The sequence below is a fragment of the Pogona vitticeps genome, chromosome 4 (genome assembly GCF_051106095.1).
Source record: "Pogona vitticeps strain Pit_001003342236 chromosome 4, PviZW2.1, whole genome shotgun sequence".
In the NCBI taxonomy this organism is placed as follows: Eukaryota; Metazoa; Chordata; class Lepidosauria; order Squamata; family Agamidae; genus Pogona; species Pogona vitticeps.
In genome coordinates this window covers 32,854,215-32,881,899 of record NC_135786.1, presented here as the reverse complement: position 1 = coordinate 32,881,899, position 27,685 = coordinate 32,854,215, and the positions used below count along the sequence as shown (strand labels likewise).

Below are 27,685 nucleotides of genomic sequence, written 5' to 3'. Positions count from 1 at the left end.
CCACTTGGCAGGTTGCTTTTTATATCAGTGTTAATTCTGTTAACTCGAGAGGAGAGAATTACTCCACATACCTTACAGAAAGTGAGAGGGCGAGGCTTTGTCATGCTTAAACAAGTGTAGTAGTTTATAAACTCTTATAACTGGATGCTTTCATTTAAATACGTACACACCACACATCTATTCCATCCTTGAAATTTAATTTGAAGGCTTGACTGTCATGTCCTAAGACTATTGAAAAATAACATTACAGAACCTTTTAAAAAAGAAGGCAGTGATAATGCATGTTTACTTGCCAGCCGTATTTCCCCAAAACTATGCACATCAATGCTGTAAGTGCACACTGTATCTGCTCTGAACAATCTAAACTACACTGGACAATCCCAGCATACAGAAAGAGAATGGGGACCAGAACATGAAGGAATTGTGATGAAGGGCAGTAAATCAAACCAAGATAATCTACATATCAGCATTACTATCTGTGGAATTGGCCCATGTAATTAAGGTTTAGTTTATGCAAATAGTCATATGAATGAAAGTAACTGTTTCTATGAGGCAGAATAGTTTTGTTATTCCATTTCATTCATTATTTTTTCATTTGCTCTTCTAATATACTTATTCAAAAAGAACATGTTTTTCTAACACATCTGATTATTTGGAATCAGCCATGATACTTCCATCAAGTATTGTTATCACAGCAAATGTTTAATGGAAAAACCCAAAGAATTCAAATGAAAGAGTCACTGTTATAATAACTTTAATTTTTCTTGCATTATACAGAAATATGAACAGATTAAAAAGCACCTCCTCTCTCTCATCACATATGACAGCTGGTATAATATTCTGTTAGCAAATGTCAACAGCTTGAGGATCTGTATCTTGCAAGAATTTCACAGACCAACCCAAAGCCAAGGAGCTTTTACAATCTTGTTTTTAATACACTGGAAATCCATTCAGGTTTTAAGCCTGTCCAGCCACTTGTGCCAAAATCACTTTTCAAAAATCCAGTGTCGGCCAACCAACTAGTTAGCTTTGGCACGGAGCTGCGCTCTCTTGCCTGTGACAGCCTGGAAACCAGTTTTGATGCTGGCGACAGAGCAGCGCGAATGGCAGGTCTCACACTGCAAAAAATATAATCTGGTGTCCTTCTGCAAGATTGTGTCTGGTGACCGACATGTGTGACAGGTGACGTATTCCTCTGGGGGAACAATTAAATATACTGTATTAGCATCAAGAGATTTTAATATTAACAGAAATGACACATATTCAGTCATATAGAAATTATAGTTAACACTTAAATGTATCTAGGCAATGTAATTTCAAAAGGCATCTACAAACTGAATGATCTTGTTTTAAATCTTGTTCTTAGGCAACAATGGCAGTGTTACAAAGTAGTAAATAAGGCATTTTGCCACAACAGTTTTTCCACAGCAAAGCAAATGTCTACCTGTCCCAATATAGTCCAAAGATAACTCCCAATGAGTGCTTAACAATTATCTAATAATATACATTTTGCTGACATATCATTGAGCCTTAAGCAGCATGAAGAGAAGACATGTAGCAAGCCTACCTTAACTACTTACTACAATGAACTAGCTATTATAGACTGAACTGAACAGAATGATCAGGCAAGTTCATGAGGGAAAAAGTTGAGACCTGGCTCTGAGCCGGATAATACTGGACTATCAGTTGGCTGTCACAACTACAGAGGCAACAGTCTTTGTAATCACCAGTTTTTTTAAATGGCGATACCCAAAACTGGACCTGGAACTTTTCACACAGAAAGCATGTACTCTGCCACTGAATAAATTGTTCTAATATATATAAAAATAAAATCATTAAATACTTTAGATGAGAAGACATAGGAACAATCAAAGGCATTCAAATGCAATGCAGAATAAAGTACTTTTCAGTCGATAGTGAAGATATCAAAGGACAACCTTTTCCTATACTTATTTACCCAAACACAGAGACTAGCAAAGTTCTTGCTCGGTGCCAATCTCCCCAACATTAAGATCTAGCCTTTTCACTTATGGAGCTGCAGTAGTGGAATGACCTTCTAGATGCCTAAACAGAAGAAATACTGCTTGTCTTTGACTGTTTCAGACAATTTCAATGAAAGTGTAAGCTATTATTAAGGTGTTAACAGTTATTCTTTTTTCCTACTACATTTATGGTTTATAGTTGTGTTTTATAACTGTTACCCATCCTGGATGTTTCTCAGAAGAGATGAAATACATTTTAAATAATCTTTTAGGAAATATCAGGCTTATATAGTACAGAATCATTGGTGCATAAGCTAAGTAGCAATCTATGCTTGCCATGTTTAAATGTTCCTATAATTAAAATAAACCAACCTGAAACAGAACAACAGTGAGGCTAAAAACACTGAAAAATGAGAGTAAAATGCTGCAAATGTAGAATATACTCACTGATATATCTCCTCAAGACATTTTCTATCTGTTTTTGCTGGAATCTTCCTTTGATTACGAGCTGGTTGTTACCATCTATTGAACCACTGATTTGAAAGAAGAATGTTGTAATTTAAAATTGAGTAAGAAGCATAAAAACTATAAATAATTCAATGAGGCTGCAAAATTCCCTAATGGTCAGCATAAAAAATGTGAGGCATCACTGTAGATCTCCATTTATGTGGAGACTACAAACATTATTACTACTTACAAAGGATGAAAATCCCACAGTGCTGACAGTTTTATATGCAAAACAAGTCAACTTAACCCTAAGACAGTGGCATCAGTTTACTCAGGGGAACCCAGAGGGTTATAGAATTACTATTTAAAAAACAAAATAAGGAGGGAACCTCAAAATATCTCAGTGAGGTTTGACATGCTCAGAGGGGCACAAAACACAGTGGGAATTTCACATATACAGTTGTCACTGAACACTACAGACCCACCTTGAGTCCTTTCAAGGAGAAAGGTGGGGTAAAAATATTTTAAATAAACACATAAATAATAAATGAAAACAAGGGAGGCAAAATAGATTGTGAATCCTACAAGAAGTTATGGTTCAATGAAAATGGATCAGTTGAGTGGCAATTTTCCCTTCTTTCCTGATATGAATAGGAAGTGGATAGGAAAAAAGCACACAGATATTACTATGTTCTCCACTCTTCTGTTTAACAGACAAAAATAACCCCCCTCTCTCACACACAAAGACACAAACAAAATAAAAGCAGAGATACTGAAGTAAGAAGTACGAAGTACAGGAAACATTTGCATTTCATTTCACACAGGTCATTTTCTTATTCACAGAAAGAAATAAGACCTAAAGTTATTTGTTAAAAAACAAATCAATAGGGAAATCCACCTTTTAAATTCAGCTATGATGGAGCACCAAGGTATCCAAATCCACACATTCCACCTCAAAAGGCACCAGCAAAAAAGAATTCCTGTTCTTTCTTAGTCAGGCCTTATTTAGTGTGTAACATTAGAAGCTATTATTGGAAATTTCACTAAAACAGTTCTCATTCCAATAGCAGAGACAGAATAGGCTGCAAAATGAGAAAGAATTACTCCCCAAGGATATTCCACTGCAGATGGTGGTAAGTCAAGATTGTGGCTTATGACAAGCTTGCAGCGTTCTCCACTACTGTACTGTTATTCCCATACTGTAGCCTGGGCTGAAGGAGTTGTTTGCAACCCTGCTATAGCAGAATTAATTACTATGCTGCCTGCTAGTGAAACTGTACCAAGAACATAACTTAGAGCAGCACTGCAAATGACATTGAGCCAATCACTCTATTTAAACTTGATCTACCCACCACGTTATTGTGAAAACAAAGTGGGTTGGAGGAGAGCATATGCCCTTTCACTGAAGAAAATGTGACAAATAAAACAAATAAAGAAAGGTAGTTTGCTGTAAGTATTAGAAGTAAATACTGGAACTGAGGTTGATTTGGAGTCTCAGCTGAGACTTCCTAATACTTTTCAAACTGTTAAATTAAATTCAAAAGGTTAAATTATGCAAATTATGTTCCAGAGTACCTCTCAGGCCAAATCCAGAATCCAGATATATCCACAAGCCCCGTGTTCTAATGACTTGTTTCTTAATACACTGACAAACTTAACTGCATAAGTGATTCAACAGAAGTTAACCACCACCTTAGATTAGATTAGCATCCTTCAGTCTCAAGAGACTATGGTAGCATGCTCTAATAGAGGACTTGGAACAGTGTCTAGTGTGGCTGAAAAGGCCAATACGAGAGTGAGAATCCCTTCCACACTAAAGACAAATACAATCTGTCCCCTGTCCAGCTCCTCTGATTTTGCTGGTTTCGGGACTGCTTTTGCCTCCGCCTGCTGGACAAGTTCTTCTTCAAAATGGGAGAGGCCATGATGCACCACCTGTCTCCAGGCTGAACGCTCAGATGTCAAGTTTTCCCATCTGTTGAGATCCATTACTAAGCTCCCTCGCTGGGCATTTTTAAAAAACAACTAAAAACGCTGATGTATAAGCAGGCCTTCCCAACAGAAAACTCCTGACGATTTTTCTCTATATATCTTTCTTTGATTTCTATCTCTGTTAGCTGTAACGTTTTTAAAATTATATTGTTGCTTTTTTATTGTAAGCCGCCTAGAGTGGTCTAGTATGACCAGATAGGCGGGACAGAAATAAAATAAATAAATAAAATAAATATAAATAAGGCCTTCAGATCCCGCTTGCAGATATCCTTGTATCGCAGCTGTGCTCTCTCTGGGGTGCTTTCCCTGCACTAATTCTCCACACAGGAGATCTTTTGGAATCGGACCGTCAGCCATTCTCACAACATGCCCAAGTCATCGTAGCTGTTTCAATAATGTATACATTCAAAAAATTCCATTTCGTTCTAGGACTACTGTATTTGGAAATTTGTCCTGCCAGGTGATACCAAAAATGTGTCAGAGACAACGCATATGGAACGTGTTCAGCTTCCTCTCCTGTCGTGCACAAAGGGTCCAGGACTCACTGCAGTACAAGAGTGTACTCATGACACAGGCTCTATAGACCTGGATCTTAATATATGTCTTCAGCTTCTAACTAAGCCATACTCTCTTTGTGAGTCTAGAGAACATGGTAGCTGCTTTGCTAATGCATTTATCCAGCTCAACATCTAGGGAGTGAGTGTCAGGGATCACTTAGCCAAGGTACACAAAGTCATGAACCTCCTCCAATTCTTGTGTGGAGATGGTAACAGAGGGAAGTGAGTCCATGCCCTGGCCCATGACTTGTGTTTTCTTCAGGCGGATTGTTAATCCAAAGTCTTGGCAGGTCTTGCTAAAACAACTCATGAGTTATTGGAGGTCTTAAGCAGAATGGGCAACAACAGCTGAACCATCAGTGAAGAGGTCCCACATGCATTTCAGTCGGAATTTGGTCTTCGCTCTCAATCTAGAGAGAATAAAGAGCTTTCCAACTGATCTAGTCCGGAGACAGACACTTTCTGTTGCAGTTCCAAAGGCCTGCTTCAGCATGACAGCAAAAAAGATCTCAAAAAGGGTTGGCACGAGGACACAGCCCTATTTCACTCTGCTTCGGATATCAAAGGGATCTGATGTTGAGCCATCAAAAACTACAGTGCCCTTCATTCCCTCATGAAAGGACCTGATGATGTTAAGGACACGAAGTGGACATCCAATCTTAGGAAGTATTTTAAAAAGGCCATCCCTGCTAACCAGATCAAAGGCCTTTGTGAGATATATGAAGGCCACAAAGCGTGGCTGTCGTTGTTCCCTACATTTCTCCTGCAACTGTCTGAGGAAAAATACCATGTCAGTGGTGGATCTATTAACTCAAAATCCACACTATGCTTCTGGATAGACTCTGTCTGCAAGCACCTAGAGTCTCTTCAGCACAACACGGACAATCAGCTTCCCTACAACAACACCATGCCACCAAGAAAAATCATGAAAAAATTCCTTTCAAGCCACTAAATAATGTTAATGGACACACCAAAGAGAAGGTAGTCTAGGGTGACACATTTCACTGCTGATTCTGCTTATATACAATAAGATCACAACATATAATTAGATACATGAATTTCAAATCTAAATATGCATAGACAGGAACTCAAGCAGTTTGGGTCCTTTTAAGGAGAAAAGTGGGGTAAAATTAATTTTTAGAAAATAAATAAATACTTTCAGCAGAGATAAAGCTCATTTTAAAAAGTTGAGGAACACTATTTTTTTTAAAAAAATCTAAGGGCAGGATCCAATGCTGGATGTCTAAAGATGGAACAATAGAACCCGGCAGGGTTAATACGCTCTCCACATTTCAGCCTCTGTGCACTCTTCAACCAGGTCTAAAGGTCTAGAAATCCCTAAGAAAATGGTTTTATCAGGGCAGGGGCGATGAAGGAGCAAGAGGAGAAAGTTCTGTTGTGACTGCCAGTGCAATAATGAATCCAATTGCATCTCTTATCCCCCACCACCAAGTATGAAAAATGTTAGCTGCTCAAATTTATTTGATTGTTTTTAAAACATTCATAAACTACAGTGGTGCCCCGCATGACGACGATAATCAGTTCCAGGAAAATTGCCGTGAAGCGAAATCGTCATGCAAAAAACAATTCCCCATTGGAATGCACTGAAACCCATTTAATGTGTTCCAATGGGGAAATTACCTTGTCGTCCAGTGAAGATCACCCGTAGGGGAAGCCATTTTCCGAGCACCAATCAGCTGTTAAAATGGCTGCCCTGCGAAGCATGGGTCCAGAAAACACAGGGTAGCCATTTTGCGGAGCCGGAAAAATCGTCGTTTTGCGAACAAACGGTTCGCGAAGCAAGGACCTAATCAACGTCCAGCGAAAATCCCCCATAGGAAACATCATTTTGCCATCGCTATAGCAATCGCAAAGAAGTTATCGTCATGCGATTTCATCATTCTGCTGGGTTGTCGTCATGCAGGGCACCACTGTATATTCAGAAAACCGTGGAGCAAATTCATTCTATATTACACTCTGCCAAGTGATGTTAAGGTGCTCACCTTGTACCCAATTCTGCAAGCAAAAAAGCCAGGAGGTGCTTTGGTTGACGATGCAATCTAAAAAATAGAAGAGTTTGGTTTACCTAATTAGCATTACATATATATATTCGTATCTACATTTTCTACTTAAAGCAGGTATCACAGGCTCAAGCTCACTGCACAACTGTTCAGGTGCTCAGTATTCTCATATCACCAAAATTACCTCATTCAGCAAAAAGGGCAGACAGGTATTTAATCTGTGAGTAACACCCAGCATACATGCAGTAGCTACAAGACCAACCTTTAAACAAAGATTGTTCATAGATTCCTTTTGAAGGTAACTAAGGGGGACAAGACATTGGAAACAAATGAAAAGAATTAAAGAAGGGGCTTATAAACCCAACACTAGAAAAGAAAAGTCAGCTCAGTGGAATCAATATGAACACCTGATTCAATTTCTCTCAGCAGTGTACTATGATAACATGAAAAACAGCCCTAACATCAATGGTAACTACAATGGTAATAAAAAGCTACAATGTTTCAATTTATAGATATTTGCTAGGCTTCATAAGGAAAAGTGTGTGTGTGTGTGTGTGTGTGTGTGTGTGTGAGAGAGAGAGAGAGAGAGAGAGAGAGAGAGAGAGAGAGAGAAATCTCATAGTAGCAGTAACTAAACCACACAGACAGCTCTCAGTACAACACAGGCAAAGAGAGCCACTACCACAAGTAACAAAAGGCAAAGTTTGGTACCATCAGCCATAAATTCTTCTTTGCTGTCTTTCTGTGATGGGTCTTGCAGGCATTGTTTTATATTGACTCTAGTCTTTTCTGCTAGGGGCACCTTGTTCAACAAACAGCCCGGGCACTAGTATGAGAGTCCCAGAGGTCACTTCTCTTCCTATACATAAAACCTTTGGAAGAGGTTACCTGAGGTTTAGCCCTTCACAGATTGCTGCCTTGTAGTGGCGAACAGGCTTGAGTAATTCAGAGAAGCTATGGCCTATGCCATGCAGGGACACCCAAGACGGACAGGTCATAGTGGAGAATTCTGACTAAACACGATCCACCGGGAGCAGAAACTGCCAAGCCACGCCAGTATCTTTGCCAAGAAAACTCCATAAACAAAAACAAAAGGCTAAAAGATATGACGCTGGAAGATAAAACCCTCAGGCCAGAAGGCGTCCAACATGCTACTGAGGAAGAGTGGATGAGAAGTACAAGTAGCTCCAGAACTAATGAAGTGGCTGGGCCAAAGCCAAAAGGACGCTCAGCTGAAGACATGCCTGGAAGTGAAAGGAAAGTTTGATGCTGCAAAGAAAAATACTGCATACGAAACTGGAATGTAAGATCTATGAACCTTGGTAAGTTTCATGTGGTCAAAGAGAAGATGTCAAGAAGAAACATTGACATCCTGGGTGCAAGTGAACAAAAATGGATGGGAATGGGCAAATTCAATTCAGACGATTATCATATCTACTATTGTGGGCAAGAATCCCGTAGAGGAAATGGAGTAGCCCTCATAGTCAACAAAAGAGTGGGAAAAGCTGTACTGGAATACAATCTCAAAAGTGGTAGAATGATTTCAATACGAATCCAAGGCAGACATTTCAACATCACAGTAGTCCAAGTTTATGCACCAGCCACCAATGCTGAAGAGGCTGAAATTGACCAATTCTATGAAGACTTACAACACCTTCTAGAATGGACACCAAAGAAAGATATTCTTCTCATTATATGGGACTGGAATGCTAAAGTAGGGATTCAAGAGATAAAAGGAACAACAGGTAAGTTTGGCCTTGGTGTTCAAAATGAAGCAGCACAAAAGTTAATAGTTTTGTCAAGAGAACAAGCTGATCATCACAAACACTTTTTTCCAACAACACAAGAGATGACTCTACACATGGACATCACCAGATGGGCAATACCAAAATCAGATTGATTATGTTCTCTGAAGCCAAAGATGGAGAAGCTCTATACAGTCAGCAAAAACAAGAAATGGAACTGACTGTGGCTCTGATCACCAGCTTCTTGGGGCAAAACTCAAGTTTAAAGTGAAAAAGGTATAAACTGAACCAAATCCCTGAAGAAGGTATAAACTAAATCAAATCAGGTATAAACTAAAAAAATCCCTTATGAATACACAGTGGAACTGAAGAACAGATTTAAGGAACTAGATTTGGTGGACAGAGTGCCTGAAGAACTATGGATGGAGGCTCGTAATATTGTACAGGAGGCAGCAACAAAAACCACCCTAAAGAAAAGGAAATGCAAGCAAGCAAAGTGGCTGTCCAGCGAGGCCTTACAAATAGCAGAAAAGAGAAGGGAAACAAAATGCAAGACAGGGAGATAGAGAAAGTCACAGAAAATGGAATGCAGACTTCCAAAGAGTAGCGAGGAGAGAAAAGAGGGCCTTCTTAAATGAACAGTGCAAAGAAACAGAAGAAAATAATAGAAAGGGAAAAATCTGAGATCTGTTCAAGAAAATTGGAGCTCTTAAAGGAACATTTTGTCCAAAGATGAACATGATAAAGGCCAAAATTGGTAGGGACCTAACAGAAGAAGAAGACATTAAGAAGAGGTGGCAAGAATACACAGAGGACTTATACCCGAAAGATCTGGATGTCCCGGACAACCCAGATATAGTGTGATTGCTGACCTTGAGCCAGACATCCTGGAGAGTGAAGGCAAGTGGGCCTTAGAAAGCATGGCTAAAAACAGGGCCAGTGGAGCTGATGACATTCCAGATGAACTATTTAAAATCTTAAAAGATGACGCTGTTAAGGTGCTACAGTCAATATGCCAGCAACTTTGGAAAACTCAGCAGTGACCATAGAATTGGAAAAGATCACTTTACATCCCAATCCCAAAAAAGGGCAAGGTGGGACAAGAAGTGAAATGAGAAAAATAAAGTTTTGTAATGAATATGAAGGGCCGTACCAAAGAATGCTCCAACTACCGTACAACTGCACTCATTTCACACGCTAGCAAGGTTATGCTCAAAATCCTACAAGGTAGGCTTCAGCAATATGTGGACCAAGAACTCCCAGAAGTACATGTGGGATTCCGAAGGGGCAGAGGAACTAGAGACCAAATTGCTAACATGCGCTGGATTATGGAGAGTGCCAGAGAGTTCCAGAAAAACATCTACTTCTGCATCATAGACTATGCAAAAGCCTTTGACTCTGCGGACCACAGCAAACTATGGCAAGTCCTTAAAGAAATGGGTGTGCCTGACCACCTTATCCATCTCCTGAGAAACCTATATGTGGGACAGGAAGCAACAGTTAGAACTGGATATGGAACAACTGATTGGTTCAAAATTGGGAAAGGAGTACGACAAGGCTGTATATTCTCTCCCTGCTTATTTAACTTATATGCAAAATACATCATGTGAAAGGCTGGACTGTATGAATCCCAAACCAGAATTAAGATTGTCAGAAGAAATATCAATAATCTCAAATATGCAAATGATACCACTTTGATGGCAGAAAGTGAGGAGGAATTAAAGAACCTCTTAATGAGGGTGAAAGAAGAGAGCGTAAAATATGGTCTGAAGCTGAACATCAAGAAAACGAAGATCATGGCCACTGGTCCCATCACCTCCTGGCAAACAGAAGGGGAAGATATGAAGGTAGTGACAGATTTTACTTTAGTTGGAAGGGAGAGTGAAGCCACCGGTGGCAGCAGTGGACACGTGAGTGGATAGTTCAGCCCCTCGTTACATCCAGCTGTGCAGGGGGATTTGTATTGTGCAACACTCTGATATGAATAAAGATATCCTAAACCAGTGTCTGATGTCATGATTGAAGGAAAGTGAAGAAACTGAAACGGAATCCAGATAAAGGTCCTACATCACTTCAGGCCAGACTATCTGGACTATACATCCATGTATGAGCCTTCCTGACTTTCAAGAGATATCGTCTTGCTGCCCTAACAAGCATGTCTGGTGAGAACACAAGAGGCCTTTCTCACTGGCTACTCCCAATTTGTGAAATGCTCTCCCCTGGAAAGTCAGGTTGCCCCCCTCCTTTTATTCTTCCCGTGGCAGGCTTTAAGGGCCTTTCTTAAGCAGGTTTTTAACCAATTCAAAATACACCAGATAAAGGAGTTATGCCACCAGTTTTACAGCTTTTTCATATGTGTTTTTAAAGTGCTCTTAACCTGGTCTTTTAAATACCTGTTCTCAAATGTTAGATTGTGTTTCTAGCGCACCTGTGTTTTCAAAATTACTTACGAGCCACCTTTGGTTCCTACCCCAGGAGAAAGGCAGCACAGGAATAAATAAAACAAATAAGGAGGTATGGAAACCTCTTTGTAGGCGCTTTGTAAACATGATACTGTATTGCTTGGAGAACAGTCTATAAAGCAACAAGATTCTATTTATAATCTTTTGCTTGTACATCCTTTACTGGTTTCTCTCCAACAACCACTGGTCACATTAAGCCAATCAGCCAAATTTGTGAGGGCATAAGCTAAGTAAACCATAAACTCCATCCTAACTTCCTTATGGCTGAAATTCTGTTACGCTACTCTGCCTGCACAACCAGAATGGAAGCAGCAGTTGCAAATTCCTTCAGGGATTTCAAAATGCACATGACTCATAGTCAAGTATTGTGCACCCCAAAATTGTCAAAAGATAACTTTAATCAGCACTGATTTGCCATTACTGATATTATGCCTTTTCCACTGGGCATGCAGAGGTGACCAACAGAGTTTCAGCCTCTGTGTGCTGACACCATCACTCTTGACCTTCAGGAATTTGACAAAGAGGGCAGAAGAGAACTGTAAACATATTTGGGAAAGGGCAGATACAAGTAATGAATATCTGCTGCTGGTTCAGATACCATTCTTCAAACACAGGCTACGATGTCTATAGGAATTTCTCCTGCAGAACAGAACAGGGATTCCACAAGAGCACATACAACACAATGAATTCACTAGAACTGGACACAAAAAGTGCACAGTTGACTGCACTGTGAAGTGCCATTTTTCAAACATTTCTTGGGGAGTAAACTACAGAAATATTTTACAGATACATTTTCCAATCCACAAAACTTAACAGTGTATGACTAATCACAGTGTACAACTGAGAAACCTTGGTATGCACTCTTGCCTTACTTTCCACTTTATCCACAACTCACAGCACAGCCAGACTTACAGTTTACAGATATCTGTGAAGTTCACAAATGATGTTTTCTTGGTTCCTACTCTTACAACTTGGGGTGGTTTCATGACAAACTTTCTTTTTTCACCAGCTACCATATCTGGATTTTTTTCCCGCATAATGTTAAATACACGATTCAGCAACTGTAAACACAAAAGAAAAATAGACTGTTACATTACTATACTTCTTGTTTAGGAAAAGCAAAACATTTCCAGTGATCTGAATTAATCTCAGTAAATTAACATGACAAGATTGGGGGCGGGGGGAAGAGAAGGAGCTGTACTGCTCTGTAAATGGTTCTGGAATGCTTTGGTTCACTCTCTCTATATATAGAGGAGAATATAGCTGTATTAGAGTTGCTGATTATGTGCACAGATATAGGAACAAACAGTCCAATTTCAAATTCCATCTAACATGTCAAGGGAAGAAGAAAGGGCCAGAATTACACTTACGATCCCCTCCATACACTGACCATATGGACCACAGAATGGGAAGATGATCAACAGAAGTATTTGTAATCCACTGGAGAAAAATACTTAAAATCTTAAATATTACCAACTAATGTAATATCATTGCCTTTTCCATAGATCCCAGAAAAATTTATTGGATGGAAAAAAAGTCAGGACAGAAGTTATGAAAAACAAAAGCAGTAACAGCCCACAACAGTAATCTATAGCAGAGATCTAGTCCTCTCTTGACATCAACCAACAATCAAGAACTGCAACAATACAATCTGCACTATGTTTACTGGATGAAAACTGAAAGGATATAAGAGATGAATCAAAACCTTATATGGTACGGTGGTGCCTCGCTTAATGATTACCTTGTTAAACGACGCATCCGCTTTACGACAGTTTTTTGCGATCGCTATTGCGATCGCAAAACAATGTTCCTATGGGCAAAAATCGCTTTACGACGATCGGTTCCCTGCTTCGGGAACCGATTCTTCGCATTACAACGATCTAAAAACAGCTGATCGACAGGTTTCAAAATGGCTCCCCGCTGTGCAAAATGGCTCCCCGCTGTGTTAAGGACGGATTCCTCGCAATACAGGTACCAGAAAATGGCCGCCTATGGAGGATCTTCACTGCACGATGAGGTATTTTGCCCATTGGAACGCACTGAGCGGTTTTCAATGCATTTCAATGGGTTTTTCAATTTCGCTTGACGACGATTTTGCTTAACAGCAATTTTAACGGAACACATTATCGTCGTCAAGCAAGGCACCACTGTAATTTGACATCTGCTACAGTCTGTTCAACATGTCTCAATCTGCACTTCCAGTAAGTTAGCATTCTCTTTTTTGCAGTTACTGATTACTGACCTATAACAAGTACTGTATTTTTCCATTTATAAGACACCACACACACACAATTTTCTAACCCCAAAATTAAGAAAATTTAGCTTTGAGGATTCAGTCTCTGGGCTCAGAAAGCTCAGACATTAGTCGTTCCTGTTGAATTTAAGCCTACAGGCTCCACCTCCAATGAGGTGTGTTCCAATTGGTTTGTTCAGCATCAGCTGACGTCAGTTCCTTAGCGCTCATGACTGTAGGAAGCTAAGCCTCCTGATTGGAGGAAGCCTGTTCACAGCGGCAAGGCACAGGCCATTTTGTTTTCTTCGTGTTCTCAGCTTACTTCAGTGTAAAAGATGCCTCTCAACTTTTAGTGTAATGATTTTAGGAAAAAGTAGTGTCTTATATACAGAAAAATATGGTACCTTATTAAAGGTATTGAGTTTTGCACAAGTTAAAACAAGGAGCTTCCTCGTCCATCCCTTCCTGAAGATGAATGGTTATTTGAATAGTCATTTTAGTTTAACAGACTATTTGGTTCTCTATACTCTTCAATGTCTGCCCTTTTTACACTGCTCTGTGTTAAAGATAAAAGGATGTGCAATCTGCTTTCAACAAAGCAGAAATTTTATTCCTGGAATTATTATATAATAAACTAATAACAGATAAATTATAATATAAAGTCTACTCACACTAAGGATCACCTTAGGAGAAAACAATTCTAGAAAATATATGTGACTGTACAACTCATAAATGTCTAGAACAGGGTTCTCAAACTCAATTTACCTGGGGGCCGCTGGAGGCAGAGTCTGGATGAGGCTGGGCCGCATCAGATTTTCTGCCAAGCGGAGCAAGAGCCAGAGGAAGCCGCCCAGGAGTTTCCTTAGCCCGGCTGGGGCTCCGAGAAGGAGGAGGAAGGGCGCATGAGTCCTCGTCGCCAGCCACAACTTCCTCCGGCTCCTTCTTCACTACCACCACTAGCAGCAGCAGCAGAGAAGGGAGGGAGCACCAGTGACCGCCTAGCGGGTTGGGGAGGGCACTCGCCGGCTCTCCCCCAAGACAGCGCCTCTGGCACCCTCCATCCGGAACTGCAGCCTGCCAGCTGGCAGACAGGCAGGCGGGCTGGCAGGCTGCAGTTCCGGAAGGAGGGTGCAAGAGGTGCTGCCTTGGGAGAGAGCCGGTGAGTGAAGTGAGGCTTTTTTTGACTCTTGACAGCAGAGGATGCATGGGTGCTTCAGGGGCAGGGGGAGGCAAGGCGGGGGCCACAAACTATCAACCAGCGGGCCGCCAATGGCCCCCGGGCCGCACGTTTGAGACCCCTGGTCTAGAATAAGCACCAGAGACAAATATTCTATTTTCTCCTTTGTGTGATTTCACCTCATGTTTAACTATATGCTCCAGACCTTCTGTAAATGTGAAACATGTTTGGCTCACTTAAAATTAATGTGCTCTTCAAAGTTAAACTAATAGCAGGACTAGTTAAGAAGCACAGAAATAATTTACCTCATCATATGTGTAGTCCCTCTCCGAGCCTGCCCATGCAGGTCCTGACTGAGAGCTAAAAGAGATCCCATCATCTTTTTTGCTATCTTCATCCTCCAGTGCTGTAAAGTAAGAAATACCACTTAATTATTATTCCTTCCCGCCTCCCTCAGAATAAGACTTTACTGATTTCAACTGGTAAAATTCTAAAGCTCCCTAGAAATCTCTTTTTCCCTGGATAAGCCTTTAAGGGCCTCAGGATGGGGATGGTGCCTTAATATCTGAAAATAGCTATTGTCAGTCCTGATCCAGAGAAAGGAAATTTTCTGATATTAAAGGCTCCACCCCCATCATGATGCTGCCAACAAAGGCTTCCCCAAGACAAAGGGGATCCCTAGAGTACCTTGGAACCCGACTGAATGTGATGGAAATAGGAACCTTTAAAGTAAGGATAAAGCCCACAGATTTTGACACCATCAATTTGCAGGGGTACAGATCTGCTCAACAGGATTTCAGTGAGTAAAGTGTAATTATCATTTAGAAATACCAAATGGAAAGAAAACTATGAATCAGTTGAAAGATAGCAGTAGGCACCCACAACATTCTATATTCACCTGAGCTTTTTTGAGCCAGGTCTCACTACAGTAGCCTTTACTACTGCAGGAAAGAGGTTCCTAAGAAGTGACGGATCATCTACAGTGATACAATGCTGCAGGTTCTACAGCTAAAACTGGAAACAAAAGCACAACTTTCCCCTGACACTGCTTTCATATGTTTTAAAGCCTATCTAAACAGAGAGGTTGAGTCCCTCTGTTCCATCTGAATGAGAGTATCTTATAAAATTCTAAATGAATAGGAACCCAATCTAGCCTGTTTTGATTATGTGCATATTTGGGTTTAATTACCCATTGTTTAAAATAATTACATCCAGTATGGGACATATACAGTCACTTAATTAAAGTAAGTTAATCACAACTATGAAATTAATTAGCTTTACTGTGCTATTAATTACATTTATGAACAAGAAGTTCCAGAAATGGAAAATTCAACCAAAAACTACAGTACATCTCCTCCTCCACATGACAGCTTTGGAATCCCAAGATACATCTATTCTAGAAGATGAAATAGCTTACCCAATTGTACAAAATGCAAGGTGAAAGCAGCATAGCAAATATGATTTATACCCATTTAAGTCATATGAACCCTTAGTTCCAGCTGCATCATAAATCACTTTAGTTTTTAAACAAGAGGGAAATGGAGGGGCACACATATACTCAACTTTCTTTCAAAACCCTGGGAATTAATCCAGGGTAGCCTAGGGATCTCAAACCAGTTTTAACACCTCCCCCAACTATATGTTTCCCAGGATTTCCTGAAAAAGCAGAGACAATGAAACTCCTGGTTTAGATTTGTGGTTATTTTGATCCATGTTTTGGTCATCTTATATTCCATGATTTAACTGACAATTCAAATCCTACTGATCTCAAACCAAATGGTCTATGCTGAGCTGCTTTACTTAACAAGTATCATTTGTCAGTAATACAGTCACAACACAAGAGAAAAATCCTTCATGATTTCTTTCAACTCTGTGAAATTGCCCAGGATATTTGTTCATCCAAAAGGATAGCAAGAGTTGCTGTCAGCAGCAGAATGGGAAAACGAGAATTTTGAACCTGTAAAATGGTCTTGATTGTTTTCAACCTAGTGAAGGGGGTGCTTTGTTTAAGGCAATTTTCTAGGAATCTGTGTACTAGCTCTTTGTGTCCTCCACCTTATACTGTTCTGTCCTGCCTGTGCCTACCTAGCTACAGAACTCAGAAGAAAAAACATCAATGGTAGAGGGGAGATAATTCTCCCTAAGTTCTAGTCATTCTGGTTGTGGGGGCTTTAACTTTTTGCCCTTATTTGCTTGCTTGTTTTTCTCAGTTCTGGAGAGAAAGGACTGTGGAGTGTTTTGTGCTTTTTTTTTACCTTGCTATTTTTTTCCTCCCGTGTGTATGTGTGGGTTCTTTCCCTGTTATATTGATCTTCTTACATTATTTCCTATGTATTTCCTGTGTATTTACTCTATGAAAGGTGCATATTTTGATGTTTTTTTAAAAAAAATCTCATGTACTGTTGTTTAATTTTAAAGTAGACTGATTCTTCTCTATTGCTTATCTATCTATCTATCTATCTATCTATCTATCTATCTATCTATCTATCTATCTATCTATCTATCTATCAGTTTGTAAAGGGTTCTTTGGGACTTTGGGACAAATGACAGACAGAACATGAATGGGGAAGAGGGGAACAGAAGTAAATAATTCAAAAGAACTGGTCCTTTTCATGCTTAAAAAAAGAGACGGGTACACATAATGTATGAAAACAAAGAGACATGCAACCCTGAAAGAACCCAAAGGAAGACAAACATGAAAGGGACATTTCATGCACTTCTCTAATAAGCAGCTACAAAACTGAAAGCTTTTCCTTTGTCCAATGCAATTCCTTGCAAATATAACTTATGAACGTATTGTTCAAAACCTTATACACACAACGAAAAAAGCAACATAATTTAAGTTACCTTCATCTTTATCCAACACTTCATCCTCATCAGGAAACTTCACAGTCTTCTTTTTCTTCTTCTTCCCAAGCATGATATCAAGATCATCTTCTGGTTCCACTGGTTCTTGTGCATCACCTTCAATTTTCAGGTCCTTTACAAGAATACATTAACCATATATTTGATACAAATATGTATCAGTGGTTGTAAAGCAGTTGTAAAATATGCATCAATTATAATGGTCATGACAACTAAACTAACCTTATCCTTGGTAAAAGGAATTCTAAAATCTTCCTCGTTACGTATTTAACAGTGCAATCACACTTACTAAATACATATGCATAGGATTGCTTTTAAGTATCTTTACACAAAGAATATTACCTCATTTTTAAACTAATATGCAAATATCAGAATGCTTCACTTTCTACCCAGCAACAGAATGTTTAGGGCAGCTATCTACTGCTCATTTGTGACTATCTTCAGTTGATCTAATTGCCTCAACTGGTCAAATACAAAAATATGAATACATATTTGCTGTTGCTGTACAATAAACAGCACAGCTCATGGCAACTGCAGTAAGGTGAAAATGGAACAGATGCTTTTGAAGAATAAGCAAAATCCTCACATATTTACACTAATAAAGAAATAAAATCAGTTTACTCCTTGTCAGAGCAACAGTTTCCAAAATCAAGGACTACCAAAAGGTATAGAACAGACATTTTTTAAAGGCCAGTTTTAAGCTGTGCTTGGTAGACATCTTTCAAGTGCACACTTGGAAAACAACGTGGCTGAGGAAGTTCCTGTATTTGCAGAGTGAAAGCAGTGTTCATCTCCTATTAGGTTCGGCCGTATAGTACTACTGTTTAGGATTAAAAAACCAACCCATGCTTCCCTCAGTATTTGTGCAATCTCCACTCCTCCACCAGCATGGCTATAAGGATGCATTCAAAAGCTTCCACTTCAGACTGTCTTCTGAGCCCTACCTATGCTTAAGCTCAGGGTGGATAAAAATCAATGATTTTTCTTTAAAAAATGTAATTAATTTAAATAATCAGTTAATTTTTAAAAAAATTATTTAAATCAAATCTGCCTTTGCTAAGCTTAATTGTGGTTAATGGACATCAAGCTATGACTGACAGTTTAAATAACTTCAAGTGATGTGTTCACCTGCAATTAACCAAAACTGAAACAGAAGTTTCCAGAGTAGACTTTCTTTTAATGACATAGTAATGCATGTTCATAGAACAAAAACACTATGTATGCACTACTAAATATTTATGATTTAAACAACTTCATTTTACTTGATTGATGGTGCCAAGACTGAAGGCTTCTCCCCCCCCCCCCTTTTAGGCACATGCATAGGCAGTATCTGACATTGCCTATGCTGACTTGCCCTAATAGAAGACTTGGAAACAACTGGTTCCCAGTTTAAACATAAAAGGCTGTGAAAAAAATTCATATGGCATTTCCATGTAACAATGAAAGTGACCTTCAATTTAATATCCCGCCTATCTGGTATATTTTAGCACTCTGGGCGGCTTACAGCATATCATAAATACATAAAAGAAAACAAAAACATTACCATTCAAAAATAACATATACAAGGAAATGGATGTGAATAATTTCAAATACTGTACAGTATATTAAAGTTTGTTTTTCTTTAAAGTCTATACTGTAGTTCCTTTGCAATTCAAGAACATTTGTGGAAACAACTATTTTATTTATTTTATTTTATTTATTTTATTTATATTCAGCCCACCTGGCCTGGTCGACCACTCTGGGCGGCTTCCAATAAGGTGTATACGATAAAACATAAGAATTTTACAAACAGTCCATAACACATACAATAATAAAACAAATAATAAATGAAAGAAAAAATAAAGAATTAAATATTGACAGGAGGGAAGGCCTGAACATACAATCATATTTTTAGTTGACTCTTAAAAGTGCCCAGCATAGGGGCCGCACGAATAACCGGAGGAAGGTTATTCCAGAGGTGAGGAGCCACAACCGAGAAGGCCTGGTTTCGTGTCCTTTCCTTCCGGGCCTCCCTCGGCGTTAGGCTCCTCAGCCTCACCTCCTGGCTCGTGCAGGTGATCCGAGTAGATCTAGGTGGGAGCAGGCGTTCTGCCAAGTATCGGGGTCCTAAACCGTTTAGGGCCTTATAGGCAAGCATTAAAACTTTGAAGTCAATGCGGAAACGGATGGGCAGCCAGTGCAGCATGGCCAGAATAGGAGAGATATGTTGGTATTTTCTCACTCCAGTAAGGAGTCTGGCCGCCACATTCTGCACCACCTGAAGTTTCCGCATCAGCTTCAAAGGGAGCCCCACGTAGAGCGTGTTACAGTAGTCTAATCTAGATATTACGAGCGCATTTAGATCACCCAGTGTTCTGTTACACTATTTCAAATCACTTCTCTCCTAGCTGATTAAGACTGGAAACTTGCAAGACCAGTGATTCTTCCAGTTTAAATGTCAAAGTCCACCACAGATCATCTACTACATGAAGAAAATATCAATTTCCAGAAAAGCAGGCAAAATTTAAACTCTTTCTTTCTTTATTCATACCTGAATAAAGTTGCACAATTTAAAATTATAGACATCTATGAAAAAGAGGCAAAATTAAAACCAAATTAAAATGTCAAGTTAGAGTATTTTTGATCAGAAAGCTCATATTTTAATCCTCTACCCACTGACCTTTATGCCCTCTTCTGCTTCATCTATATCAAATATCTTTTTTGTTTTCTTTTTCTTTTTCTTTTGATTGAAGAAAGTCAAATCATCTAAGTCATTTGATGCATCTGAAATTAAAAGGCAATATATTATAAAGCAGTATAAAGATTATCAATTGTTTTACAAGACTGAAAAGAAAATATCTGGAGAATCAAAGTCCAGTACTGAGCAGAATTATAGCAATGTCTCAGCATTTAGTGCTGATTCTGATGACCTTTTCCCCATCCAAGAATCATTTCTGAAGACAATGCACTATTTTAACTAAACTATCATAAAGTCAACCAATCTGAATACCAGAACACATGTAAAAGTCCACCTGAAAAACAATTGCTTTGGACTACAACTCCCATAATATTTGACACTGCCTATGCTGACTTGAGCTAATGGAGGATAACACTCCAAAAGGCCTGAAGAATAAAAGGTTGCCAAACACCTGCAGCTTAGCTAAGAATCAGAGTGTGCCAGCTATAGCATGATCAAGCTACGAAAACAAGTAGCTCCCAGTTTAAACATAAAACACTGTATTTGAGGCATATAATATCCCAGGAAGTTGTGTTTTAGCATATTTCACAACTGCTTTAACAGCCATAACGGAACAGAAAGAAAAACTAAGAGTACTTTCGTTTTGTATCACACTAAAGGAAAAGTGTGATACAATACGAATCTAAGGCAGACGTTTCAACATCACAGTAATCCAAATTTATGCACCAACCACCAATGCTGAAGAGGCTGAAATTGACCAATTCTATGAAGACTTACAACACCTTCTAGAACTGACACACTCATTATAGAGGACTAGAATGCTAAAGTAGGGAGTCAAGAGATAAAAGGAACAACAGGTAAGTTTGGCCTTGGAGTTCAAAACGAAGCAGGAGGAAAGCTTATAGAGTTTTGTCAAGAGAACAAGCTGGTCATCACAAACACTCTTTTCCAACAACACAAGAGGCAACTCTACAGATGGGCAATACTGAAATCAGATAGATTATGTTCTCTGCAGCCAAAGATGGAGAAGCTCTATACAGTCAGCAAAAACAAGATCTGGAGCTGATTGTGGCTCTGATCACCAGCTTCTTATAGCAAAACTCAAGCTTAAACTGAAGAAAGTAGGAAACACCATTGGGCTAGTCAAGTATAATCTAAACCAAATCCCTTACGAATACACAATGGAACTGAAGAACAGATTTAAGGAACTAGATTTGGGGGACAGAGTGCCTGAAGAACTATGGATGGAGGCTCGTAACACTGTACATGAGGCAGCAACAAAACCAACTCAAAGAAAAGGAAATGCAAGAAAGCAAAGTGGCTGTTCAACAAGGCCTTACAAATAGCAGAGAAGAGAAGGGAAACAACATGCAAGGGAGATAGGGAGGCCCTTCTTAAATGAACAATGCAAAGATATAGAGTAAAATAATAGACAGGGAAAAACATAAGATCTGTTCAAGAAAATTGGAGATATTCAAGGAACATTTTGTGCAAAGATGGACATGATAAAGGACAAAAATGGTAGGGACCTCACAGAAGCAGAAGATATCAAGAGGTGGCAAGAATACACAGAGGAAACATACCAGAAATATCTGTATGTCCCAGACAACCCAGATAGTGTGGTTGCTACAGTCAATATGCCAGCAAGTTTGGAAAACTCAGCAGTGGCCAGAGGATTGGAAAAGATCACTCTACATCCCAATCCCAAAGAAAGGCAGTGCCAAAGAATGCTCCAACTACCGTACAATTGCACTCATTTCACACACTAGCAAGGTTATGCTCAAAATCCTACAAGGTAGGCTTCAGCAGTATGTGGGCCAAGAACTCCCAGAAGTACAAGCTGGATTTCAAAGGGGCAGAAGAATTAGAGACCAAATTGCTAAAATGCGCTGGATTATGGAGAAAGCCAGAGAGTTACAGAAAAACATCTACTTCTGCTTTATTGACTACGCAAAAGCCTTTGTGTAGACCACAGCAAACTATGGCAAGTTCTTAAAGAAATGGGAGTGCCTGACCACCTTATGTGCCTCCAGAGAAATCTATATGTGGGACAGGAACCAAATGGATATGGAACAACTGATTGGTTCAAAATTGGGAAGGGAATACGACAAGGCTCCCTGCTTTTTTAACTTATATGCAGAATACATAATGCGAAAGGCTGGACTGGAGGAATCCCAAGCCAGAATTCAGATTGCCAGAAGAGATATCAAGAGCTTCAGATATGCAGATGATAACACTCTGATGGCAGAAAGTGAGGAGGAATTAAGGAATCTCTTAATGAGGATAAAAGAGGAGAGCACCAAAAATGGTCTGAAGCTCAACATCAAAAAACTAAGATCATGGCCACTGGCCCTATCATCTCCTAACAAATATAAGGGGAAGATATGGAGGCAGGGACATATTTTATTTTCTTGGGCTCCATGATCACTGCACATGGTGACAGCAGCCACGAAATTAAAAGACGCCTGCTTCTGGGGAGGAAAGCCATGACATATCTAGACAGTATCTTAAAAAGCAGAGACATCACCATGCTGACAAAGGTCCGCATAGTCAAAGCTATGGTTTTTCCAATAGCGATGTATGGTAGTGAGAGCTGGACCATAAATAAGGCTGACCACCGAAGAATTGATGCTTTTGAATTGTGGTGATGGAGGAGACTCTTGAGAGTCCCCTGGACTGCAAAGAGAACAAACCTATCCATTTTGAAGGAAATCAATCTTGAGTGCTCACTGGAAGGGCAGGACCTGAAGCTGAGGCTCCAATACTTTGGCCATCTCATGAGAAGAGAAGACTCCCTGGAAAAGCCCCGGATGTTGGGAAAGTATGAGGGCAAGAGGAGAAGGGTAGGACAGAGGACAAGATGGTTGGACAGTGTCATCGAAGCTACCAACATGAATTTGACCAAACTCCAGGAGGCAGTGGAAGACAGGACGGCCTGGCATGCTCTGGTCCATGGGGTCACGAAGAGTCGGAAATGACTTAACAACTAAACAACAACGACAAAAAAGAAAAGAGAGAAAGCTTCAAACAGCAGAAGGCTGAGCAGCCCTGTCACCTCCCTGCCATTTCTGCAACTTTTCTCTACTGAAGAAAACCGTCTTGCTGCAGTATTGGAGCTCCCAAGCACCTTTGCAAGCTATGGCACTCAAAAAGTTGTAAGCTTATACAAGCAGTCTTTAAAATATGAAAATCCCACCCACCCCCCGGGACTGACTTCTCAGGAAGGAAGGTGGTGGTTCTGCTTCCCATCTGCTTCCTCAGCCATTTATAAACACCAACATGGACAACCAAGTTTAAGTCCCAACTCTATCAATACCATTACATTTTACCTTCCAACTGTCACTTACCACCCATTGCACTAAGACTGAGAATTAGGAAATAAGATCACAATTACATCTGGGTGATAGATCAGTGATTATTGCTTCCTCTCTTTGAGCCTTTTCTCTTTTAGATGGTCAACATTCAGCATACTAGTGCACTGCAGCTGCCTTAAATCTGGACATGATATGGCAATCATAACATAAGAACCTCTGCCTGAAATCACTTCCTTTCCTCATATACCACCATCCCTCTTTCATGACGCTTTTTCAGACCGCAAATCTGGGGGCAGGAAATATTTGTCTCCTTTTCACTCAACGTAATTTAATTTGAGGAAAAGAATGCAATATATATCAATGCATAAACTAATTATACTGTAGCTCAAAGGCCACATACTAATATATGTATCAAATAGGCCACTGAAGTTGCATTAGTTGGGCTTCAACAGCACTGATTCCAGCTGATTTGCATGAGTCCAATTCGATTCATGACTGGGACACAAACAGATGATGTTTTACTTATAACTTTAATATCATCTCTCCACAGATTTTGTGGCAGGAAACAGTGTTAACTAGCCAGTTTTTCTGTAAACTTCCTGAGCAACAAGGGGAGAGTGACTTACGCAGGTCTACCATAGTGGTTGAAAAGCAACAAAACCACTATCCAAATATCATGTCTCCTCTCAAATATAATATTTCATTTGAAGAAAACAACTTAATTTGGCATAGGCCAAAATTCTTTGTGTAAATTATGCCTGCAGAAGGGTGATGACATCATGAGTATATATGGAGGAAGGTTTATTTTAAGTAATAAAGACTTCCCTTGTCCCACAGTGTATCTGACTCATAAGTAATCAGTTTCATAGTATGAAAGCCACAGGATGGAAGAAGAAGTTTACTCCTTTGCAGATATAACTTGTGCAACAGGATTTTCACTATGGTTTTGAATTGGCATATACCATTTTACCTTTTTTTCTACTGTCCTCTTCATCAGCTTCTGTATCTTTGTCTTCCACTGGTTCTGGCTCCACTTCCTTTGTTTCTGATAGCTGTGTTTCTTCAGCCTGTGTATCTCCTCCTTCTTCATCAAGCATAAAAGGCTTTCTTTTCTTCCTCTTCTTTTTGCTCATAGTAGGGTCAAAAATCATCTGCAAGAAACAACAGTATTTTCGTTTATAGCAACTCTATAACAATTTTTAAAGATTTAAAACAGCTTTAAGGTTGTCTACTACACATCAGACAAACAATGTTCCATTGAAATTAAGATTTTCAACTTCAGCTATTGAGTTAATCAGGATTCATTTGAACACTTAATATACAGAGTGGGATAAAGGACTTTTGTAATTTGAGGGAAGAAATACACTACAGATTCCACAAGCTATATGATTGTGGTTTCCAAGGATTTATTTTAAAGGAAATAAATATCATTTGAAGGTGTAATTTTCTTAAACATAGCCATTTTTCATTTGGGGGAAAAAGCAACAAGAAATGAAATACCTGCAACCAATGTCTCCTGTCAGAGTTGAACACAGTTTTTAAAAGCTCCACTTCCAAAGATCAGACTTTTTTAAAATCAGTAATCTGTAACTGCAGATCAAGGAAGCATTTCTTTGCACACTTACTTAGAGAATAAGTTAAAGTGAGTGAAATCACTTTTAGTTTTAGACATACAAGATGTTTTCAAAAGCAGACAATATTTAATATAAAGTTCATGATTGTGTACGTTTTATCTCTTAGTACCCACCATACAATGACAATTTAACCAGTGTTTTGTACATCTCAGATGAACAACACAAGAGTACCTCATTACATCAGCTGGTTAAACTGGACTTCTCAGGAACTGAGACATGCCAGCTAATGTTTCCTGAAAAGTGCAGTAGCCTATGAAATGCAAATGAGTACAATTCATAAAGACAAAAATACCCTAGATCAGTTCTAGCATCAGTGGGAAGCATATAGGCCTGATACAGGACAAACTACATGTGTGATTTCATAGTAGACACAGGCAATCAAACAATTCAACATTACTGAATACACTCATTTCAAAAAGCATGTAATTCTTGTTGGTTCTACATAGTGTACATCTTTTTGCACATCTTTAAAAATACTGTGTCAATCATAAAGAAACAAAGGATTCTTCAGGTACAAAATAGGACTAGGGGGTGCATACAATAGTACATGGCTCATTCATTTACCTTCAAGAGTTTTTAAAAAAATACAAGATGAGAAACAATTTGGCAAATGAACAGTTAATACCCAGATGATTCTTAACTGTACAGAGAATTCCACCATACTATATTAAGGCTATCCATTTTAATCTTAGGGTTCCCACTGTGGTGCAGAGTGATAAACTAGGACTCTGGAGACCACAGTATGAATTCCCACCTGGCCATGGAAACTCACTGGAGGAGTGGAACTGGTATAACCACTCCTTAAATGTCTCAATTGCCTTGAAAGACCTATATAAGTCAGTTCCAACTTGACAGCATAAAACTAACTACTAATTTTAAACTTAGGAGTATGCAATAACATGTTACAACAAATTCTAATGGATTAAAAACACAGACAGCTCTCAGCTTAGAAAAGTATTTTAAGTAAGGTCAGTGGTTGGCACACGTGGACCACAGGATCACATACTATGCAAACCATATCTGCCACAATAGTAAATAGTATCCAAACAGCATATTTCTATCCTTTCTAACTATGACAGTACACCTGAGCAGTGGTTTAGAATCAAGAAGCCAGAAAAGTCTCTTAATATGTGGTAATCTTGAGTGGAAATCTCATTTGTACACAGGAGTGGAGTTTTAATATCTTCTCCAGTTTCTTCTAGCCTCACATATTAGTTATTCAAATCTTGTGCATGTAAAACTCTCAATGGCATAAATCCATCTCCCATAATCTGATGCCAACCAGAATATAGCTCTCATCACCCCAAACATAATGCTGACCGTTACACTAGGGAAAATGATATAAACAATAAATTTCTGGGTCACAAACAGTACGGTGCCACTGAGACAGTTTTTAAAACTGATTCCTTCTACCAAAAAACCCAAATATATGATTTTAATAAAACCCATGACTCCCAAAAGGATGCATGGAGTCAATCTACAAACTGAGACTGAAATACAGTATATCTGAATGCCACAATAATAAAGTTATCTTAGTGCAAGAGTGATGAAACTAGTGTAAGGTCTTCAAGTCCTGAGCAACAAGCAGAGGAACAAGAGAAATCCAAAACAAGCTAGCAAGTCATTTTACACAGTCTGGAATATTTTGCTTGTATGCCTCAGCACTTACAGTGAACATAAATTACACACAGGCAGATCCCAGGCCACCCCAATAAAGGTGGAAGTCATAATCATCTAAAGATTGGAAGCCACACATTAGGCAGTGGCAAACTCATCCAACAGGCACTCCACTCGGATCCACAGCAGCAGCTCTCACGAAAAAAAAAAGGGGGGGGGGAACTATGCTGCTTAGATAAATGCTTTTAAATGAGGTTGCAAGCAACGATACACTTTGTTTGCAACCTTATTTTTCGCCTTCCCACTTCAGATTTAGCCGGAGACTCATTGATTTAAAAAAAAAAAAGAACCGACATAAAATGACCCAGTGGTTCTCTAACAAACAAATCGGGTCTGAGAACCAGAAACGTGTGAAGGGATGGTAAAGTCTTCCCTCCTACCGTGAGCCTGTATAAGACAACGGAGGGAAATGAGGACCGAAGAGAGGGAGGGAGAGCTACTTGCTCGCTCAAGGACAAACAAGCGCCGTTCCCTAAAACCTCTCCGGTCCGGGAGAGAATGAAGACGCCCCCGCCGAAGCCCTGGAACCCGACGGGGCCCGAAGGAGGCCAGCCTAGCCGGTCTCAGAGCAAGGGAGTGGGGCAGGCCGCAAGCCGGGCTCCTCACATGGCGGCGGCCACAGCCCTACCCTCGCGCCGCCAGAGGCCCTCCTGGTGGGCTTCTGCCCTCACCTCGTCCCCCGACATGGCGGCGACTCTCCTCGGCCTTCAACACAGGATCTCCGAAAGGCCCGTCGCCCGCGTGAACAGCTGCCGCAACACCACCCGGGAAGCCCGTCAGTCAGGGAGTCAGTCGGTCGCGTGAGCGGGTCCACCAGCCGCTCCTGCCCTCGCTGCCGCGCTCAGCTCTTGCATCAGCAGAAGGGATAGAGAAAGAAGGCGGCCTGGCTATCCCGGATGAAC

At 39.8% G+C, this 27,685-nt stretch overlaps 1 protein-coding gene across 1 annotated transcript; it reads right to left on the bottom strand.

Annotated features, from left to right (window-relative positions):
- Positions 1 to 737: 737 nt before the first annotated feature.
- Positions 738 to 27,685, bottom strand: EIF2S2 (eukaryotic translation initiation factor 2 subunit beta). Its single transcript, XM_020806506.3, has 9 exons — positions 27,455 to 27,685; positions 24,443 to 24,623; positions 20,141 to 20,244; positions 17,464 to 17,596; positions 14,922 to 15,022; positions 12,119 to 12,267; positions 6,982 to 7,038; positions 2,430 to 2,515; positions 738 to 1,195 (listed from the first exon to the last, which is right to left on the bottom strand). The coding sequence occupies exons 1-9, from the start codon at positions 27,467 to 27,469 to the stop codon at positions 1,020 to 1,022; spliced, it is 1,002 nt and encodes a 333-aa protein (XP_020662165.3). The 5' UTR covers positions 27,470 to 27,685; the 3' UTR covers positions 738 to 1,019.